At 48.6% G+C, this 22,558-nt stretch overlaps 1 protein-coding gene across 1 annotated transcript in view; it reads left to right on the top strand.

Moving 5' to 3' along the window:
• The window catches only part of sned1 (sushi, nidogen and EGF-like domains 1), a 154,736-nt gene that overhangs the window by 41,895 nt on the left and 90,283 nt on the right, over positions 1-22,558 (top strand). The window contains exon 2 of the mRNA XM_072573058.1: positions 15,602-15,889. Within this exon, the coding sequence (XP_072429159.1) occupies positions 15,602-15,889 (288 nt within the window). The remainder of the gene's footprint in view (positions 1-15,601; positions 15,890-22,558) is intronic.

The raw sequence follows: 22,558 nt of genomic DNA on the forward strand, positions 1-22,558 counted from the left end.
TAACCACAGTAGGCATCACTCCTACCTATGATCCAGCTATATAATTCCCGAGGATATTTTGTGTTTCCTGAACTGAGAATTTCTCTATCACTCCTACTGCAACTTCACCACTTTTCACTGGACTCTTCATCCACACTTTATGTAATGAAGCACTGCTATTCTCACCTCTGTCTTGCGAGTGCTTCTTCTAACCCAGCAACACTGCGACTTCATGTTGCCTACTTTACTGTAGAGAAAACACCTGAACCTTTTTACTTCTTTCCCCTCCATGGCTTTCCTTTTTACCCCGCGGTGAACTATCTTCACTCTCTTCAATGAGATCTCCTTTTCCCTTACCACCTCAGGATTTCTCTTTTCCCCAATTTCTATCCCTCGCAGATTGAAATTGATGTCGGAAGCCAAACTTTGATTTATGAACAAATGCCCTAATCATCTGCCATTTCCGCTGCTGGTCTTGCAATCTTAACTCTCTGCCTTTCCACGAGTTCTCACTATTTCAGGAAGTGAACTTTTGAACTCCTCCAAAATAATCATTTCTCTTAAGAGTGTCTGTCATACGTTTGATCTACTTTCAATGCCCTTATTGACCGATCAAAATTACTTTGTTTGATCCTTTCAAATTCTGTGTACATTTAACCAAGCTCCCGCCTTAGATTCCCAAAACATTGTCTATAGGCTTCTGACACTAGCTCATTTGCATTTAAGATGGCTTTCATGACCACTTCCTATTCTCCAGTTACCTCTTCTGATAGTGATGTAAATGCCTCACTTCCTTTACCTAATAAACTTTGTTTGGATCAACAATACCCACATGGTCACTTGCCATTTCATTTGTTTAGCCACTTTATCATAGAATCCCAACACTATGGAAATAGGCCATTTGGCCCAACAAGTCCACACCAACCCTCCGAAGAGTAACCCTCCCAGATACATTCCTCAACCTTGTCACTCTACATTTACCCTGACTAATGTACCTAACCAACACAGCCCTGGACACTGTGGGCAATTTAGCATGACCAATTCACCTGACCTGCACATCTTTTGGATTGTGGGAGGAAACCAGAGCACCTGGAGGAAACCCACACAGACACATGGAAAATATGCAAGCTCCACACAGAATCGAACCTGGGTACCTGGCACTGTGAGACAGCAGTGCTAACCACTGAATCACTGTGCCACCCTTTTTGAAATGAAATGAAAAAGCCTTCTACATCCTTCTCGTTAGACGTTGGCAACATCTAGACATATTTAAACAGATCCACATCAGGATTTTGGCTATGATGGGATTGCTCTGAATCACTCTCCTCAGCAGCACTTCGACCTTTCACCTCTACGTCCACAGTTTTAAGTCGACTTTGAGTTTTCAGTTTCAACCTGCGAAGTTCACAAAATCTCTCTTTCTCCCTTTCTTCTGTCGGGCCTTCCTTTCCTTTTTTTCCCTTTTGCTTTTAATTGTAATTGTTTTATTTCCTTTTCATGATCAAGCTGCTTCATTCACGATTGAATTATAGCCATTTCCAATGATTCCGATGGCACTTCTGGCAATTGCAAATGTCAGGCTATTGCTGCAACCCTTTTTTTCACATGGATGAAAGCAACACCAACTCCGGCTGGTCTGCTAATTCCAAAAGCTGTGCCTTGTTCACATTCTGGAAAACTGCTGGTGACTTCCTCCACTCCCAGGAAACTCGTAGTGACTATAAGTGCCGATATTAAACAAGGCACACCCCATTTAAACCGACCAAATGCAGCAGCCTAAATAACAAACAGCCACACTCACAACTCATTGCTTTGAGTCCAATAATCCTAAATCCAGTCTGGAATTAGAGATTTTGATCCTGAACGGACTCCCAATTAGTTATGGACCAAAACCCATCAACATACATTAGGAAGGTAGCCTAGACCCTAACCTTTTCTTATTTTAGAGGTAAGTGTAAGGCATTGTGTTCCGAATGTAATTCAATTGGTCAAGCTACCAGGTTTGAAACAAAACATACTTTATTCATCACTGTAATTTAAAGTACAGAAAAATAAAAACAAAAGAATAGAATTGGCTCCACTGTAACTCTGTCGAAATGCTTAACAAAATAATATATATTAACTATGACTAACTACAGTTCCAATATAGTAACATCCCATAAACACACCCTTGGAAAAGTAAGTAAGTGCAGTAAAACAGATTGTCTCGCATGCAATTCTCGCAGCTTTAGCTGTAACAGAGAGAGGAATAATAACTTACCCATCCTGCTTCAAGACCCTAACAGCTGCTGCAGAAAGCTCAAACTAAACAATATCCTGGTTCTATGGGAGTTTGACCTCACCCATTCAGGCTGCTTCTATTGTTCCAACTTAAAAAAAGAACCCAAGGCCTTACAGGCTGTTTACTTTATTGGCTTTGGAGCAAACTGTTTGGAACCTCTGCCTTGATTTTTCTTCATAACAAAAAAAGACAAAATAAACACTTAAAGCCATAGTATCGTTACACTGGTGTCTCATAAAAGTTCAGTATAACCTCCTTGCTCCTGTACTCCACACCCTGAGAAATAAAGCCGACAATGCTGTGCTCTTTCTTATCTGCTCACTCCATCTGTCCTGGCACCTTCACAATTTATGCACATATAAATCTAAATTTTACATAGTGCTCTTTATTTTAGCCTGTCTCTCGAAGAACAAAGAAAATGACAGCCCTTCGGCCCTCCAAGCCTGTGCCGATTCAGACCCTCTACCTAAACCTGTCGCCTAAATTCGAAGGATTTGTATCCCTCTGCTCCCTGCCCATTCATGAAATAACAAAGAACGTTCTTTGTCCAAAGTGTATCATCTTGAACTTCCCTGCATTGAACTTCCTCTGCCACCTCTCTGCAGAGTCCCTCAACTCGTTAATGTCCATTTGTAGTTTTGCACCGTCTTCCTCACTGTTTACACTACTTCCAAGCTCCATATTGTTACACACTAAAATCTAGATTATTAATACATATCATAAAAAGCAAGGGTCCCAAAATCAACTCCTGGAGAACTCCAATACAAACCTGCTTCCAGCCTGAAAAACATCCATGAAAAATAACAGAAAATTCTGGGGGAAGTCAGCAAGTCTAGTAGCATCTGTACAGAGAAAAGCTCAGTTAAGTTTTTTGGGTCCAATATGATTGCTTCAGAACTGGTCACTGAGGTGTTTATGTCAGCTCTCCCCAGTTAATTATCTTTACTCTGATTTGCCCTTTGCTCAGATCCATCATCCTAAACCTCATTATACAATGATCACTGTTCCCTAACTGACTCCCCCATTGTCAGTTGATCTACTTGACCCACCTCATTCTCAAGAACTCTGTCTTGTTCAACTGGACACACACTGCCATAGGAAACTCCCCTGAACACAATCTAGGAACACTTGCCTCACTCTGCTCCTTACACAACCACTCTCCCAATCTAGGTTTGGGTATTTAAAGTCTGCTGTTTTAATGTTTGCACCTCTCTGTAATTTAAGATTTTTTTCCTTCATCCCTTTCCCACTATTTGGTGGTCCAAAAACCACACCAGACAATGTAATTATACTTTTTTGTGTTCCTTAGTTCTAGACAAATTGATGCTGTCCTTGAACCAAAGGGACATCCTCTTTCTGCAGCACCTCAATGTATTCCTTAACCACCCCTGCCAACACATCCTCCTTTTTACCTTCCCCACCTTTTCGAATGTTTTGTGACCAGGAATATTTAACATCTAGCCCTGCTGTGTCTTGACCCATGTCATAGAGTCATAGAGATGTATAGCATGGAAACAGACCCTTTGGTCCAATCCATCCATGCCAACCAGATATCTAGTCCCACCTGCCAGCACCCGGCCCATATCCCTCCAAACCCTTCCTATTCATATACCCATCCAAATGCCTCTTAAATGTCGCAATTGTACCAGCCTCCACCATCTCGCATTTATCTGAATTAAACTCCATCTGCCACTTCTCAGCCCATTGGCTCATCTGGTCCAGATCCTGGTGTAATCTGAGGTAACCCTCTTCTTTGTCCACTACACCTCCAATTCTAGTGTTATCTGCAAATTTACTAACTATACCACTTATGCTCACATCCAAATGATTTATGTAAATGACAAAAAGTAGAGGACCCAGCACCGATCCTTGTGGCACTCCACTGGTCACAGGCCTCCAGTCTGAAAAACACCCCTCCACCACCACCCTCTGTCTTCTACCTTTGAGCCAGTTCTCTATCCAAATGGCTAGTTCTCCCTGTATTCCATGAGATCTAAGCATCTTTGTTATCGCCACAACATCACAATCCAAAATAGCAATCTGAACCTGCAGCTCCTTGGTCTTTCTTACTATACTCCATGCATTCACTTACATGTTGCGTGACCCTGGCTTTAGTTTCATTTCTTTCCTCCTTTAACCTACTAATCTCTATTTTACTGTACCTGTTCCTCCCAGTGTTTTGTGGGTCCTGCCATTTCTCTCCAATTTACTCTTCTGGTCCCCAGACCCTTGTGTAGTGTGAATATCACTTAACACTGGTCAGCCCAAGACTGGGTATGGTCCAGGTCTTGTTACATTTAGCCTTGGAATACTTCAGTATCTGGAGTGTCATTAATTGTATAATCATCAGTAAAGCTCCCCACATCTAACCCTGTAATGAAGGGAAGGTCATTGATGAAGCAGCTGAAGATGGTTGGGTCTGGGGAATACTCCTGCAGTGAAGTCTTGGAGCTGAGATGACTGACCTCCAGCAGCCACCGCTATCCTCCCTTGTGCCAGGTATGACTCCAACCAGCTGAGTTTTAAACTTTGCTGGGACTCCTTGATGCTGCATTTGGTCAAATGCAGCCTTGATGTCCAGGTCAGTCGCTCTCACCTCACCTCTGACTTTCAGCCATTTTATCCATGTTTGGAACAAAGATGTAATGAGTGATAACCCAGCTTGGTCTACCTGAGAATCCAGGCACATAGCAATTTGGTTGACTCTTAGCTGCCCTCTGGAACAGTTCACGGGTAATCAGGGATAGGCAACAAATGCTTGGATGCTCACATCTCCCAAATGGATATTTTTGTTAAATTCTCCCAGTTATTGCTCACCACATTACTTATGTAATCGGAAAGTATACAGTATTTGCTTACGTACCTTCATTGGGATCCAGTTATCAACACTGTAAAAAAAATTTATCTGGATAGTTAGTGTTAGACAGTGCAAGCGCAAAGATGCAGACAGTAACCTTGGCTTATTATTGAGACTCTAGAGTACAAGAGCAAGGAGGTTATTTGCATTTGTATAAGGACATTAGTTTGTGCTCAGCTGGAGTATTGCTTCTAGTACTGGGCACCTCACTTTAGGAAGGAGGTGAAGAGGGTACAGAAAAGATTTAAGACAATAGCTTCAGGGATGTTGAACTGCAGTCGTGGAAATAAGCTCGAGAAGTTAGAACACTTTGCATTGGAGAGGAGAGGTCTGAGAGGAGATCTGATAGAGATGCTCAAAATCACAAGGTACATAGTAGATAGGGACAGAGTGTTACACCTTGTGAAAGGATCATGATCAAGAGGACACACATTTAAGGTAATTGGCAGAAGAAGTGAAAGCAATATGAGAGGAGCCTTTTTTTACACAGCGAGTGGTTAAGGCCTGGAATTGTGCGAGAAACCAGTACAAATGAGGCATTTGAAAGAGAAATACACTGTTAATTAAAAAGAATGGTGTTGAGGATTAGGAGGAGAATGTTGGAGAATGGCACTAAATGAGGAGCTGCTCATTCAGGAACTAGCACAGACCTGATGAGGCTAAATGGCCTCCTTCTGCAACACTCATAATTCTGTGATTCTTCTCTTCACACCAAATGCATCTTCTTTCTTATAGAGATTCCACTAATTGATTAAAAAGCCACAGTGATGTTGCCTCAGGAATCTGTAACATTTTACAGTGTCCACACACTGGACGCCATAACAGAAAAACTCCAGTTTCTCCTTCCGTGATCGCTACCCACCGCTGTCTGCTGCTGTGTACATGGCACAGATATCTCCAGGTGCTGTGAAGACAAATTTGGTGACACTCTGGTAGAACCGCCCATTTGAATGCAAGAAGAATGACCCTTTGGCAAAGCGTAGAGAGATTGCTACACCCCACAGCCCTATGCCAGTGAGAATGTGTGCCTTCAGGACTATAACAGGATGAAGAAATATAACCATTATCCTGGTCAGTATGAGGTCAATTTAGCGATAGGATCTTAAAAGTTCAAATTTTTCCCTTTTTCTTAATTGTGTTTTAAAGACAAGTCATCTTCCGATGATGTTATCAGACTGTAAGGATGATCTAGGCCATTGTAGATCCTCTGGTCAGAATCTAGACCACCATCCTCTTTGGTCAACAAGGCCATTATTACAGCTTCCAGCTGTTGTGCCAATAATGGCCTCTTTGAATCTGGGAAAATGACTCAAATCTCCCACATGCGTTAGTTTACTCTTTGATCCCCCCAGTGCCGTATCTTGTCACCCCAGCTCACATTGGTTTAACCACTGGCCCACTGTATCGGTTTTTCTGAGTTACCCACCCTCCTCCATACCAGTTTAATACTGAGTCCCCTCCTCAGTATTGAGCTTGAGCACAGTTTGACCCTGTGTTTCCCATTTGTGTTTGACTCTGTGTGTCATTGTCTCCCTCCGGTTTGAAGACCCTCAGTGTGCATCTTTGTCTACTTTGCTCCCACCGTGGCCAGTTTAGCAACTCGTACCTTCCCTCGATATTGTCCCTGAACACTTGAATCTCCTTTTGTGTTTCACTGACCACCATTGGATGCAGCAGTCACTGGGCAGTGTAGTCATGGCACCCTTCTGTTTTATCAGTTTACACCCTGCAGCCGACCTGACTTTATGGAGATCATTGTGTCTTTGACTCAGCGTGTTGGGCATCAAATCCATGAAAACCCTTAATCCATTACCAGTTCATGTTTCGCTCTTTTTTTATTGACACATTCAGATCGTATATGCTGACTCTAGGTGTTTTTAATCAACCTGTCCAGATACGACCCAACACTGGAGTCGGCGTGACTCGAACCATGGCTTTTTGGATCAAAGATGGGGTCAGATACTTGATTCAACTCATTTTGTGCCTCCTGAGCTATCTCTGATGAATCCTCTTCCTGCTACTCACTTGGCAAGTTTACTGAAGACCCCTCAAAGCCTCTTGTCGGGGTCAGTCAGTGCACAGTGAGCAACCTTGGTGTTGCAGTGCCATCTTGTGGTAACAGGCCAATTCTCAGGACAGGAATGCCAGAGTATTGCCTTGGCCATATTTGTGTTCTCGTTTATGAACCCTTTCCGTTTGCAAACTGGCTGATGTATTTCTTAAGTGACTCAGCTTAAAAGTATTGCATTGGCCGCAAAACACTTTGGGAACATCCTGAGGTCATAACAAGTTGTTTTACAAATACAAGTCTCCCTTTTTTATAATAACTGCTGCTAGGGGCTGAACGATCCTTTATGATACAGTGTCCCAAGGCAGAAACTAAGGAGCTGAGGACTCAACAAGTTCCCTCTTCAGTAAGTCACAAGAATGAGGAGAGGGAGTTGGCCATTTGACCCATTAAGGCTGCTCCTGCAAAGCATTGGCTGAACTGATTGTTACCTCAGTTTCACTTGCCTATCTGTCTCCTGCAATCTCTGACATCATTGTCACTTAAAATCATCCAATCCATTCTTGAATGTATTCAATGGCCTAGATCCACTTTATCTAGCACCCATGAGATGTTATCCTTCAGTTCCCCTCTAATCCCTTTTGAGTCATTGATGAAGGCATGAGGTTGCAGACACCCTAGTTCTTAATCTTTCATTCATTGGTTAAGGATTTGCCTATGCAATGTCTCTGAAATTGATTTTTCCTTTATCCTTTCAAGAAGAGAATTTGCACAGAGAGAGGAGAGAGAGAGAGATGTTTTCAGCTTCACCGGCTGGTTGTCTGTGCCGTATTGTTCAAACAGAAAGCTGCAGCCACACATTCAGAAACGAGTCAAAAAAAGGTGTCACTATGCTGAGTACTCCTGATCACTCCTGCTACATGAACAATCAATCCAAAGTCTGTCACTGGGCAAAACTGCCTTGGACACGCACACACACACACCCATGCACAAACACACACACCCATGCACAAACACACACTCTCACAAACACACTCCCATGCACCCACGTAGTCTCACGCCTGTGCGAGCACACACACACACACACACACACGTGCGTGGAGCTGGGGTATGGAATATTCTTCCCTACTGCTTGAATTAGACAACATTGTAAATGCAACTCGTAATCAGTTCCAGTAAATATATATTTTTTAAAAATCTGGAATATCCACAGTCCCTTTGTTTAAAGCTGTATCTTTTCCGATTTCTAAGTCCCCCAGTCCAAAGAGCAGAAGTGGCCTTTACAACTTCCACTGATGAGGATGCTATGGTGAAAAATGGATTCTACAGAGAATGATATTACTGAAATTGAAGATCACTCCTCTTCTTTAACAAGGGACTTTCAGACCTCACTACATATGCTGAGCTCTGACAGGGAAAGCAGTCTCATGCTTTTCACCCAAGCAGCCAGCCAGATCTCAGAAGGTTTCCATCTCTCAGCATCAACTTCGGATGCCATGCGGTGCGGAAATCTCCAGGCTATTTGCTTCAGCTCTTCCATCGCTGACCAAGTCAGCTGCTGGGAGCCAGCAGCACCCTCCTTTTGAAGTGAAGAGGCTGGCTGGTGAGCAGATTACAGATGTTTCACTGAATTTGCTTCTTTCGAACGTTGTCATCCTGCCATTACTCAGGAGGAACCCAACTATTGCCTTGACTTTTTCCCAAAGCACTGAAGATCAGAGGCCACCCACCCAGGATGTGGGGTTCAGTCAGAGAGGCAACTAAGCACTCGGGGGGGGGGGGGGAGCCAGCTAACCCTGAGCCTGTCCCATCCCATGATGAGAGTAAACGATGCCAGGTTGCTGGTGGGAAGTGAGTCTGAAAGCCTCACAAATTAAATTAAGTTGCAATTCGCCCAAAATGTACTGAGCTTAAATTAATTAAAGAATTTAGTTCTGGTTTGTACTGACCCTCAGTGTTACTGCCTCTCTTAATGTTCATTAGAAAATCTGGCTCGATGCCAAACTTAGCTTTTATCATGTTGTTGTAAGCACCCTGGACAAACTCTGCAGCAATACAAATTGAGCTCATTATGAACTGGTATCGCTTCTTTACTATTGATTCAGGATGCTCAAGCCAGTGAAAAGGAGCAGTTTACCAGCGCAAAACTGTCCCAAAACTGCTGTCTGACGTTTATCCATTGGAGAGCGATTGCTGTTCTGCCCTGGGGTGGATGGCAGTGTTCAGCCAGACTCGTCGTTGCCAAGTGAATGGAACTCTGTTGGTTTAGCCAAGGTCTCCCTTTGGTTTTGCCATAACTTCCCTCCATGTGACCAATGTAGATATATTCTTGGACTTAGCACTGCAGTGAGGACTTCATGTTGGCTTCCCTACTAAGCCCTACCAATATAAGGCCCCTACAAGTAATCGCGAGTTTGACATTGCTCTCAAACACCTGCAATGGCTTTTCCCGGTAGGTACTCTGAGTGCTCATGGTAGTACATTTCAGAAATGTGGTAGTAGAGCTCCCAACTGAAGTGATGTATTGTCCCCACTACTTTAAATAGTGACCAGATAAGGCCACTGATGTCAGGTAAGTGACTCTAAACATTTGCTCGTACGGTGGAATCAGTTTCAAAGTCAATGCTGAGCTCGACAGGTTATTTTGTGTAAGAACTGGGAGAAAGAATAGGCCATTCGGCCCCTCGGGCCTGAAGAGGTGGAAGGGCAAATTTTGAAGGGGATGGAAACAGGTTTTAGAGAGAGATTGATAGTTTAAATCAGTGGACTGCTCCTTTTCACTGTCTTGAGCATCCTGAATCAATAGTAAAGAAACATGGTGTATAATGTGGAAAAATGTTCATTTGGAAGGGAGAACAAAAGAAGTATTATTTAAATAAAGAGAAACTACAGAAAGCTGCAACGCAAAGGGACTTTTGAGGATACTTTTGCATGGAGCATAGGTGCAGCAAGAAATCAGGAAGGCTAACAGGTGGCACAGTGGCTCAGTGGTTAGCATTGCTGCCTCACAGTGCCAGGGACCCAGTTTTGATTCCAGCCTCGGGCGACTGTCCGTTTGCACATTCTCCCCGGGTGCTCTGGTTTCCTCCCACAGTCCAACCATGTGCAGGCTGGGTGGATTGGCCATGCTACATTGCCCACAGTGTTCAGGGAAGATGCATTAGTCAGTGGTAAATGTGGGATGATGCGGGTCAGGGGGGTGGGGTGGATGTCGGATCTTGGTGGGTTGCTCTTCAGAGGGTTGGTTGGGCCGAAGGGCCTGTTTCTACACTGTAGGGATTCTATATGAGATTCCACATCCGACAGAGATTTACCTGTACCTCCACACATGTCAACTACTGTATCTGTTGCTCTTGATGTGGTCTCCTGTACACTGGGAAGACAGGACGCCAAATTGTGGAACGTTTCAGAGAACATCTCTAGGACACATGCACTCAACAAACCACACTCTTTGAACTCTGACCTCTAGCATCTGCAGTCCTCGCTTTCTCCTAATGGAATGTTGGCCCTTATGTCAAGAAGGTTGGAGTGTAAGAGTAGGGAAGTCTTACTGCAACTATGCAAGGTGCTGGTGAGAGCACATCTGGAGTACTGGGAGCAGTTTTGGTCCCCTTATTTAAGGAAAGATATTATTTCATTGGAGTCTGTTCAGAGAACGTTCTCCAGGGTGATGCCCAATATAGAGCAAAGGTTAATGGGTTGGGAATCTACTCATGGGAATTTAGAAGAACAAGAGGTGATCTTATAGGATCCTTAAAGGGCTTGACAGGGATGTTTCCCCTCTTGAGGGACTAGAGGATATAGTCTTAGAATAAATTTAAGACTGGGATAAGGAGGAATTTCTTCTTTCAAGGACTTGAGTCTTTGGAACCGCTTGGTACAGCGAGCAGTGGGAATAGGGTCGTTGTGTCTGTTTAAGGCCGAGATAGTCAGGGAATCGAGGCGGTAGGAAAGTGGGTGTGAGGAGTGTCAGATCAACCATGACCCAATTGAATGACAGAGCAGGCCTGAGGGGCTGAACGGCCTACTCCTGTTCCTATTTCCTATGGTCTTACGGTGTAATACGACCATGGCTGATCTCATCTCAACCTCAACTTCACTTTCCTGCCCACTCTCCATAACCCTTCAACGAAAAATCTGTCTATCACCTCCTTAAATTTGTTCAGTGTCCCAGTATCCACTGCACCCTGGGGTAGGGAATTCCACAGATTCATGACCCTTTGAGAGAAAGTTAAAAACCACACAACATCAGGTTATCATGCTTCCGAATAAAGCTGTTGGACTATAACCTGGTGCTGTGTGTGGTTTTTTTAAACTTTGAAGTTTAACACCTCCACATCCTTTGAGAGCGGTAATTCTTCATCATCTCTGTTTCAAATCTGCCACTCGTTTACCTAAAACTATAAACTCTCATTCTAGATTACCGCATGTGGGGGAACATCCTCTCTACATCTACTTTGTTAATCCCCTTTAACATCCTATATCACTCAATTAGTTTTCCTCTCGTTCTTTTAAAGAAAATATTTAAATATTTTTAAAATTCCTATTGAATATTTTAAACCTTTACCTTGCGCCTACTCTTAAAAATTCAACACCATTATCCACCCAAAGTGGGATCTTCAGAGGAAGGAGAATTTACATTCCTATTACACACTGCAAAATGTCCCAAAGCATTTGCAGCCAATGAGGTAAATTCTAAGTGTAGTTACTCTTGTTCCATTGGGAATACAGCAGCCAACTTAAGCAGGGCACGGTCCCATAAGCCACGATGTGATAATAGCCAAATAATCTCTTATCTCTGATAGAGGTTGACTTGTAGTGTTGGCCAAGATACCAGGAAAACCTTCAGCTCTTCCAGAGGATAGTCGCATGGGACCTTTGATGTTTACCTGAGAGAACACACTCAGGGAGTGAGAGTGCTGCCAACTGAGCTGATTAGGGCTGCTTTATCAACAGGTTAAAATGTGATTACTCCAACACTAACAACTTGCCTTCATATTGTGCTGTTTACTTGAATAAAATAGGTCATGGAACCTCTTCTCGGGGACAAGATCCCGGATGCAACCATGAACAATCATCCGAGCTGTTTGTGAGACAGTGATTTCCCTCTCTCTCTTATATGTTGGCTACTTTGGCTTTCAGTTTTGTTATCCTGCTGGTAATTACACTGTCACTAACATGTTTGTTCTAAGTGGTGAGGATGGTACCATGAAGCGAGTGAGGGTGAAGATATAGATTGAGGGCTCTTGCTTTGTGCCACTCGAAACTTGGTTTCCAAACCCCACAATCCTCAATTTAGAATCTTCGGTCCCTCAGGAACTCAGAGAGTTGCGCACCCTGCAGTGGTCAATGTATCTCAGCTGTTCGCTGGAGTTCTGTAGCACGCTTCCACCATATACTTCCGGAGGGGGTGGTGGCACAGTACGTAGACAGCCCAGCTCAAACTCTTGGGACAGGGGCTCAAATCCCGTAGCTGGTGGGAATTTAAAGGCAGAGGTGGGTGCTGCAGATGCTGGAGATCAGAGTCAAGGCTAGCATGGTGCCAGAAAAAGGGCAGGCAGCATCTGAGAAGCAGGAAAATTGACGTTTCGGGCAAAAGCCCTTCATCAGGAATGCGAATTTAAACTCCGTTGATAAAACCTGGAATTGCAAAACTGGTTTCAGTCATGGTGAGCATGAAGCCATCATAGATTGTTTTAAAAACCCACTAATGTCCTTCCTGGAAGGAAATCTACCATCCTACCCTGGCCTACATGTGACCTCAGACTCTCAGCCACATGGTTGACTCTTAACCAGCATTCCCCCTGATGTTCTTCCTGGCTGTGTGGGCCGTGCGGAGCAGCAATTTCCAGAATTGGATGTCAGTGCCATGTGCAAGCACCAGTGTGGGTCACCAGGCAAGGAATCACAGAGCGGCTGTGTGTGGAAAGCGCTCAGCTCAAGAGCTGTCAGGGAACAAATGCTGGCCTCGCCAGTGGTGTCCACTTACCATGAAAGAATAAATGAAAAAGTATATAAAAGGGAACAATGACTTGACTTCTTGCCAGTGGCTCTTTTCCAGAAAGCCTCAAACGACCTTGGCCTGAATCTTCCAGTCCAGCTCATCCAAGAAATAGGAATCCCTGTTTCCAATCCAAATCAGGCTGGAAGCTGCCCACTTACATTTGGAGCAGCTTCCCAGGCAAGTTTGCATGCCAGGAGTCTTCCCAGCTGTATCAATGTCGTCAGGTCCCAGAGTCTGGGACAGCCAACTGCAGAGTGGAAGCACAGCTAAATGCTACCCATCTTTAAAACAGCAAGTGTACTGTTCTGACATTTAAATACCCTTATGCCAATTTGACGACTACTCAGAGAAGAACAGTGTGGGAGGGGTAGGGTGCCTAGTGGATGGGGGAATAGGGTGCCAGGATGTAGACCGGCAGGTGGGTGTTGGGGGAGGGGAGGGGAATGGGGGAGCTGGATCAGTGTGGGTGAATACACGGGCTGGTAAGTGTGCAGTGCCAGGAGGATGTGGGACTATAGGATGTCATGTGGGTGTGGGGGTAAGATGTCAGGTGGGGATGCCAGGTGAGTGTGGCAGTCAGGTGCCAGGTGTGTGTGGGGTAAAGTACCAGGTGGGGGTGCCAGATGGTTCTAGGGGGTAGAGTGCAGGTGGGTGTGGGGGTTAGCTGCCAGATGTGTGTGAGGGTAAGGTACCAAATGGAACTGTCAGATGGTTGTCAGATTGTAGGGTGCCAGGTGGGTGTTGGTGTCAGCTGCCAGGTGAGATGCCAGGTGGGAGTGAGGGTCAGGTGCTAGGCGTGTGCTGGGATAAGGTGCCAGGTGTGTGATGGTAAGGTGCTAGGTGTGTATGAGGATAAGGTGCCAGGTGTGGGGTGTGGTTATGTACAAGGTGGGGGTGCCATTTGGTTGTGGGGGTGTAGGGTGCCAGGTGGGGTTGAGAGAGGGGTATCAATTGGGTGTGGGGGTCAGATGCCAGCTGGGAGTAAAGTGCCAGCTTTGGGGGTGGAGAGGTGGTGGTGGTGGGTGTCGAATGGGTGTGAGGGTAAGGTACCATGTGGGTGTAGATGTGGTGCACCATATGAGTGGGGTTCAGGTGATGATATATTAGATTGTAGACTGACACAAAGGCGAGTGGAGGCTTAAGATAGGTCTTGTGAGGGGGTGGGGTGGGGGGGCGGGAGTGTTGGGTCACATCAGGGCAGAAGTGGGGTTGGAGGGTCAGTCTTTGGTTCCATGGGGGTTTGGAAGATGAGGTGCAGATTGTCAGGTACAGGGTGAGGTGGGCTTGAGTCTAGTGGGGGGAGGGAGGTCATGAGCTAAGTCACTGGGGACTTTCTGGTTGAGGGGGAACTCTTTAGCAGCTCTAGTGGCAGGGGTGGAGAGGATTGGGGGGGGGATTGTGTCAGGCCTGGTGGGAACATGGTTTGGATCAGACTGTCAGGTACTCTGGATTTGACACAGGGAACGGGGAATCTGACTGACATAGGTCGTTGCAGGGATGGGGAGAGGGGTTCCGTTTTACAGTTAGCTAGCAGTCAAACAGGTTTAAATCCCTTTGACATTTCCTCAGTAAACTATCTGGGCCTCCAACTCTCATTCAGAGTTGGCCAACTTGCCCATCAGAAATTTCAACACCCCCCCCCACCTCCCAGGTAATTTCTGCTGAAGCTGCTGCATTGACACTATCTGGGTGTCCAGGCACACAAACCCTGTCCACGTTTCAGCAACGGCAGCCTTCCAGTCGGAAAATTTGGGCTCTGGTCCCATTTACCGCAAAGCAGCCCACTGTTAAAAAGTGATGATCTGGACCCTCTCGGTGTGGGATTTGCGAGAGGAGAAGGGAGATCAGTTTGATGCTTCGGTTCGTTATCCTTTCAATATTCCACACAACAAATCTCTTGAAGTCAGCCAGGTACAAAGCTCAGCACCAGGAAACCCTGGGCAAAGCGAGATAGCCCCGGGACCCCACAGAATTCAGTGAGGCTATGGAGTGGTGAAGTTGTTTTGGTCGTGAGCTGTGTGAAGGATTAGGTTGGAGGAATTCTTGTGCATCAATATATTTTAACAAGAAGCAGTGATTAGGCTTCAAGCAGTTTTAAGGGATAGCAAATTTACAACAGCACTGAGGGGAAACTACATCTCCCAGAGAGTTGGGATCTGTGGAACTCCCTACCCCAAAGTGCGCTGGATGCTGGGAAAGTGAGTAAGTTTAAGGAGGAGTTAATTGGTAATGGGTTGAAGGGTTCTGGGGAGAAGGTGTGAAAATGGGGGCAAGTAGCAAATCAGCCATGATTGAAGGGCGGAACAGACTCAACGGGCCAAATGGCCTAATTCTGCTCCTATGTCTTATGAACTTATGCGGTGGGCCTCCTCCTTGGAGGACGTTGCTGTGTTGGTCATGTAGCTGAGGTTCTCTAATCCTTTCCGCCTTTCTCCAAGAAGCTAAGCATCATCAATGTCCTTTCACCATCAGGTGAACAACAATGGGATTATATCATTCCTGAAAGAGGTGTCGCAGTTCACTCCTGTGGCATTTCCCATCTCGAATGACCGACGGGTGGTGGCGGCATTCTGGGCAGATGTGGACAATCGGCGAGCTGGTGACGTCTTCTACAGGGAGACTAAAGACCCTGCCACACTGCAGAGCACAACAGATGATATCAGGATGTACTTTCCAGAGCTGAAGGACTTCAACTCCAAGTGGGCACTTGTGGCCACATGGTACAAAGTGACATTCTTCGGAGGAAGCACATTCTCACCGGTAGGGGCTAAAGCTTCGATTCTTTGAAAGCATGCACGCTTTGAATTCTTCACGCTATCTATTCTGTCAGAGCAGTCGTATAGTTTGTTTCTAGATAACAGCATGGTGCAATACCCATCTCCTGAATCTTGTTTAATGTAGCTTTCCCCCTCTCCTCACACTCTGATAGGGGAGCAGATACATTAAACAAGATTCAGAGATAGCTGTCATACCATGCTGTTATCATCAGACTTAACCATACTAGAGTCATCGTGCCTCGTCAAGTGTCAACAGCCCAGCCTTGATCCAGGAAACTGCCAAACATAGACAGGACCTTCACTGCAGGGAGAGACCCAATGGGATATCAGCATTTCCTAGGGGACACTGTGGGATATCAGTGTTTAGTGTGGGACGCTGTGGGATATCGGTGTGGGGTGTGGGACACTGGGAGACATCAGTGTGGGGGGAGACAAGCTGTGGGACATTGGTGTGGGGTGTGGGACACTGCAATATCGGTGTGGGTTGTGGGACGCTGTGGGGTCACTGTGGGATATCGGTGTGGGGTGTGGGACACTGTGGGATATCAGTGTGGGGTCACTGTGGGATATCGGTGTGGGACACTGTGGGATATCGGTGTGGAGTGTGGGACACTGTGGGATATCGGCGTGGGGTGTGGGACACTGGGATATTGGTGTGGGGTGTGGGACACTGTGGGATATCGGTGTGGGGTCACTGTGGGATATCGGTGTGGGGTCACTGTGGGATATTGGTGTGGGACACTGTGGGATATTGGTGTGGGGTGTGGGACACTGTGGGATATCGGTATGGGGTTTGGGACGCTGTGGGACATCGATGTGGGACGCTGTGGGAAATCAGTGTGGTGTGTGGGACACTGTGGGACATGGGTGTGGGGTGTGCGACACTGTGGGATATCGGTGTGGGATACTGTGGGACATCGGTGTGTGGTGTGGGACACAGTTTGGGGTGTGGGACTCTGTGGGTCATTGGTGTGGGACACTGGGATATCGGTGTGGGGTGTAGGACACTGTGGGATATTGGTGTGGGGTGTAGGACACTGTGGGATAGCGGTGTGGGGTGTGCGACACTATGGGATATCGGTGTGGGGTGTGGGACATCAGTGTGGGGTGTGGGATGCTGTGGGACATCGGTGTGGGGTGTGGGACATCAGTGTGGGGTGTGGGACCGCTGTGGGATGTTGGTGTGGGGTGTGGGACACTGTGGAATATCGGTGTGGGATGCTGTGGGTCATCGGTGTGGGACACTGTGGAATATCGGTGTGGGATGCTGTGGGTCATCGGTGTGGGGTATGGGACACTGTGGGATGTCGCTGTGGGGTGTGGGACACTGTGGGATATCGGTGTGGGGTGTGGGGACTCTTTGGGATATCGATGTGAGGTGTGGGACACTGTGGGACATCGGTGTAGGACACTGTGGGACATTGTGGGACATCAATGTGGGGTATGGGATGCTGTGGATTATTCGTGTGGGACACTGTGGGACATTGTGGGATATCGGTGTGGGGTGTGGGACACTGTGGGACATTGTGGGATATCGGTGTGGGGTGTGGGACACTGTGGGACATCAGTGTAGGACACTGTGAGACATTGTGGGACATTGGTGTGAGGTGTGGGACACTGTGGGATATCGGTGTGGGGTCTGGGACACTGTGGGACAGCGGTATGGGTTGCTATGGGATATCGGGGTGGGCTGTGGGACACTGGGATGTTAGTGTTGGGTGTAGGACACTGTGGGACATCGGTATGGGGTGTGGGACACTGGGACTTTGCTGTGGGACATCGGTGTGGGGTGTGGGCACTCTTTGGGATATCGGTGTAGGGACTCTGTGGGACATCGGTGGATTATTGGTGTGGGACATTGTGGGACATCGGTGTAGGGTGTGGGACACTGTGGGATATCGGTGTGTGTTGTGGGACGCTGTTGGACATCGGTGTGGGGTGTGGAACACTGGGAAATCAGTGTGGTGTGTGGGACACTGTGGGACATCGGTGTGGGGTGTGCGACACTATGGGATATCGGTGTGGGACACTGTGGGACATCGGTGTGTGGTGTGGGACGTGGGACGCTGTGGGTCATTGGTGTGGGACACTGGTATATCGGTGTGGGGTGTAGGACACTGTGGGATATCGGTGTGGGGTGTGGGACACTGTGGGATATCGGTGTTTGGTGTGGGACGCTGTGGGATATCGGTGTGGGGTGTGGGACATCGGTGTGGGGTGTGGGATGCTGTGGGACACAGTTTGGGGTGTGGGACGCTGTGGGTCATCGGTGTGGGACACTGTGGGATATCGGTGTGGGGTGTGGGACACTGGGATATCGGTGTGAGCTGTGGGACATTGTGGGACATTTGTGTGGGGTATGGGATGCTGTGGATCATTCGTGTGGGACACTGTGGGACATTGTGGGACATCGGTGTGGGGTGTGGGGACTCTTTGGGATATCGGTGTGAGGTGTGGGACACTGTGGGACATCAGTGTGGGGTGTGGGGACTCTTTGGGATATCGGTGTGAGGTGTGGGACACTGTGGGACATCGGTGTAGTCACTGTGAGACATTGTGGGACATCGGTGTGGGGTGGGGGACGCTGTGTGATATCGGTGTGGGACACTGGGACATTGATGTTGGGTGTAGGACACTGTGGGACATTGGTGTGGGGTTTGGGAAGCTGTGGGATATAGATGTGGGGTCTGGGACACTGTGGGATATCGGTGTGGGGTGTGGGACAATGTGGGATATCGGTGTGGGGTGTGGGACGCTGTGGGATATCGGTGTGTGCTGTGGGATATCGGTGTGGGGTGTGGGACGCTGTGTGTCATCGGTGTGGGTTGTGGGATGCTGTGGGATATCGGTGTGGGGTGTAGGATGCTGTGGGATATCGGTATGGGTTTTGGGACATCGGTGTTGGGTATAGGACACTGTGGGACATTGGTGTGGGGTTTGGGAAGCTGTGGGATTTCGATGTGGGGTCTGGGACACTGTGGGATATCGGTGTGGGGTCTGGGACAATGTGGGATATCGGTGTGGGATGTGGGACGCTGTGGGATATCGGTGTGTGTTGTGGGATGCTGTGGGATATTGGTGTGGGGTGTGGGACGCCGTGTGTCATCGGTGTGGGTTGTGGGATGCTGTGGGATATCGGTGTGGGGTGTAGGATGCTGTGGGATATCGGTATGGGTTTTGGGACATCGGTGTTGGGTGTGGGACACTGTGGGACATCGGTGTGGCGTGTGGGACGCTGTGGGACGTCGGTGTGGGGTGTGGGACGCTGTGGGACGTCGGTGTGGGGTGTGGGACGCTGTGGGACGTCGGTGTGGGGTGTGGGACGCTGTGGGATATCGATGTGGGGTCTGGGACACTGTGGGATATCGGTGTGTGGTGTGGGACGCTGTGGGATATCGGTGTGTGGTGTGGGCGCTGTGGGATACCGGTGTAGGGTGTGGGTCGGTGTGGAGAGTGGGACGCTGGGATATCGGTGTGAGCTGTGGGACACTGTGGGACATTGGTGTGGGGTATGGGATGCTGTGGATCATTCGTGTGGGACACTGTGGGACATTGTGGGACATCGGTGTGGGGTGTGGGGACTCTTTGGGATATCGGTGTGGGGTGTGGGACACTGTGGGACATTGGTGTAGGACACTGTGAGACATTGTGGGACATCGGTGTGAGGTGTGGGACACTGCAAGATATCGGTGTGGGGTCTGGGACACTGTGGGACAGCGGTGTTGGTCGCTGTGGGATATCGGTATGAGGTGTTAGACACTGTGGGATATCGGTGTGCGGTGTGGGACACAGTTTGGGGTATGGGACGCTGTGGGTCATTGGTGTGGGACACTGGGATATCGGTGTGGGATGTAGGACACTGTGGGATATCGGTGTGGAGTGTGGGACACTGTGGGACATCGGTGTGGGGTGTGGGACGCTGTGGGACATCAGTGTGGGGTGTGGGACACTGTGGGACATCGGTGTGGGATGTGGGACCGCTGTGGGATGTCGGTGTGGGGTGTGGGACATCATGTGGGGTGTGAGACATCAGTGTGGGGTGTGGGGCGCTGTGGGACATCGGTGTGGGGTGTGGGACACTGTGGGATATTGGTGTGGGATGCTGTGGGTCATCGGTGTGGGGTGTGGGGTGTGAGATGCTGTGGGACATTGGTGTGGGGTATGGGACACTGGAATATTGGTGTGAGGTGTGGGACACTGTGGGACATCAGTGTGGGTTATGGGATGCTGTGGGATGTCGCTGTGGGGTGTTTGGACTCTTTGGGATATTGGTGTGAGGTATGGGACACTGGGACATCGGTGTAGGACACTGTGGGACATTGTGGGACGTCGGTGTGGGGTATGGGATGCTGTGGATTATTCGTGTAGGACACTGTGAGACATTGTGGGACATCGGTGTGAGGTGTGGGACACTGTGGGACATCAGTGTGGGTTGTGGGACACTGTGGGACTTTGGTGTGGGTTGTGGGGAGCTGTGGGATATCGATGTGGGGTCTGGGACACTGGGATATCGGTGTAGGGTGTGGTACAATGTGGGATGTCGGTGTGGGGTGTGGGACGCTGTGGGACATCGGTGTGGGGTGTAGGACGCTGTGTGATAGCGGTGTGGGACACTGGGACATCGGTGTTGGGTGTAGGACACTGTGGGACATTGGTGTGGGGTTTGGGAAGCTGTGGGATATCGATGTGGGGTCTGGGACACTGTGGGATATCGGTGTGGGGTGTGGGACACTGTGGGATATCGGTGTGGGGTGTGGGACAATGTGGGATATTGGTGTGTGGTGTGGGACGCTGTGGGATATCGGTGTGTGGTGTGGGATGCTTTGGGATATCGGTGTGGGGTGTGGGACGCTGTGTGTCATCGGTGTGGGTTGTGGGATGCTGTGGGATATCGGTGTGGGGTGTAGGATGCTGTGGGATATCGGTATGGGTTTTGGGACATCGGTGTTGGGTGTAGGACACTGTGGGACATCAGTGTGGGTTATGGGATGCTGTGGGATGTCGCTGTGGGGTGTTTGGACTCTTTGGGATATTGGTGTGAGGTATGGGACACTGGGACATCGGTGTAGGACACTGTGGGACATTGTGGGACGTCGGTGTGGGGTATGGGATGCTGTGGATTATTCGTGTAGGACACTGTGAGACATTGTGGGACATCGGTGTGAGGTGTGGGACACTGTGGGACATCAGTGTGGGTTGTGGGACACTGTGGGACTTTGGTGTGGGTTGTGGGGAGCTGTGGGATATCGATGTGGGGTCTGGGACACTGGGATATCGGTGTAGGGTGTGGTACAATGTGGGATGTCGGTGTGGGGTGTGGGACGCTGTGGGACATCGGTGTGGGGTGTAGGACGCTGTGTGATAGCGGTGTGGGACACTGGGACATCGGTGTTGGGTGTAGGACACTGTGGGACATTGGTGTGGGGTTTGGGAAGCTGTGGGATATCGATGTGGGGTCTGGGACACTGTGGGATATCGGTGTGGGGTGTGGGACACTGTGGGATATCGGTGTGGGGTGTGGGACAATGTGGGATATTGGTGTGTGGTGTGGGACGCTGTGGGATATCGGTGTGTGGTGTGGGATGCTTTGGGATATCGGTGTGGGGTGTGGGACGCTGTGTGTCATCGGTGTGGGTTGTGGGATGCTGTGGGATATCGGTGTGGGGTGTAGGATGCTGTGGGATATCGGTATGGGTTTTGGGACATCGGTGTTGGGTGTAGGACACTGTGGGACATTGGTGTGGGGTTTGGGAAGCTGTGGGATATCGATGTGGGGTCTGGGACACTGTGGGATATCGGTGTGGGGTGTGGGACGCTGTGGGATATCGGTGTGTGGTGTGGGATGCTGTGGGATATCGGTGTGGGGTGTGGGACACTGTGTGTCATCGGTGTGGGTTGTGGGATGCTGTGGGATATCGGTGTGGGGTGTAGGATGCTGTGGGATATCGGTATGGGGTTTGGGACATCGGTGTGGGGTGTGGGACACTGTGGGACATCGGTGTGGCATGTGGGACGCTGTGGGACGTCGGTGTGGGACACTGTGGGTCATCGGTGTGGGGTGTGGGAAGCTGTGGGATATCGATGTGGGGTCTGGGACACTGTGGGATATCGGTGTGTGGTGTGGGACGCTGTGGGATATCAGTGTGGGGTGTGAGTCGCTGTGGGACAATGGTGTGGGGTGTGGGACACTGGGATATCGGTGTGGGATGTGGGACACTGTGCGATAACAACAGTGTGGGATGTGGGACACTGTGGGATATCGGTGTTGGGTGTAGGACACTGTGGGGTATCGGTGTGGGACACTGTGTGACATCGGTGTGGGACACTGGGATATCGGTGTTGGGTGTAGATCACTATGGGACATCGGTGTGTGGTGTGGGAAACTGGGATATCGGTGTGGAGTGTGGGACGCTGTGGGACATCGGTGTGGGGTGTAGGACGCTGTGGGATATTGGTATGCGGTGTGGGACGCTGTGGGACATCGGTGTGGGGTGTGGGACGCTGTGGGATATTGGTGTGGGGTGTGGGACACTGTGGGACATCGCTGTGGGGTCTGGGATATCGGTGTGGGGTGTACGATATCGGTGTGGGACACTGTGGGATATCGGTATGGGTTGTGGGACACTGTGCGACATCGGTGTTGGGTGTGTGG

The sequence above is a fragment of the Chiloscyllium punctatum genome, chromosome 6, assembly GCF_047496795.1.
Source record: "Chiloscyllium punctatum isolate Juve2018m chromosome 6, sChiPun1.3, whole genome shotgun sequence".
Taxonomy (NCBI): Eukaryota; Metazoa; Chordata; class Chondrichthyes; order Orectolobiformes; family Hemiscylliidae; genus Chiloscyllium; species Chiloscyllium punctatum.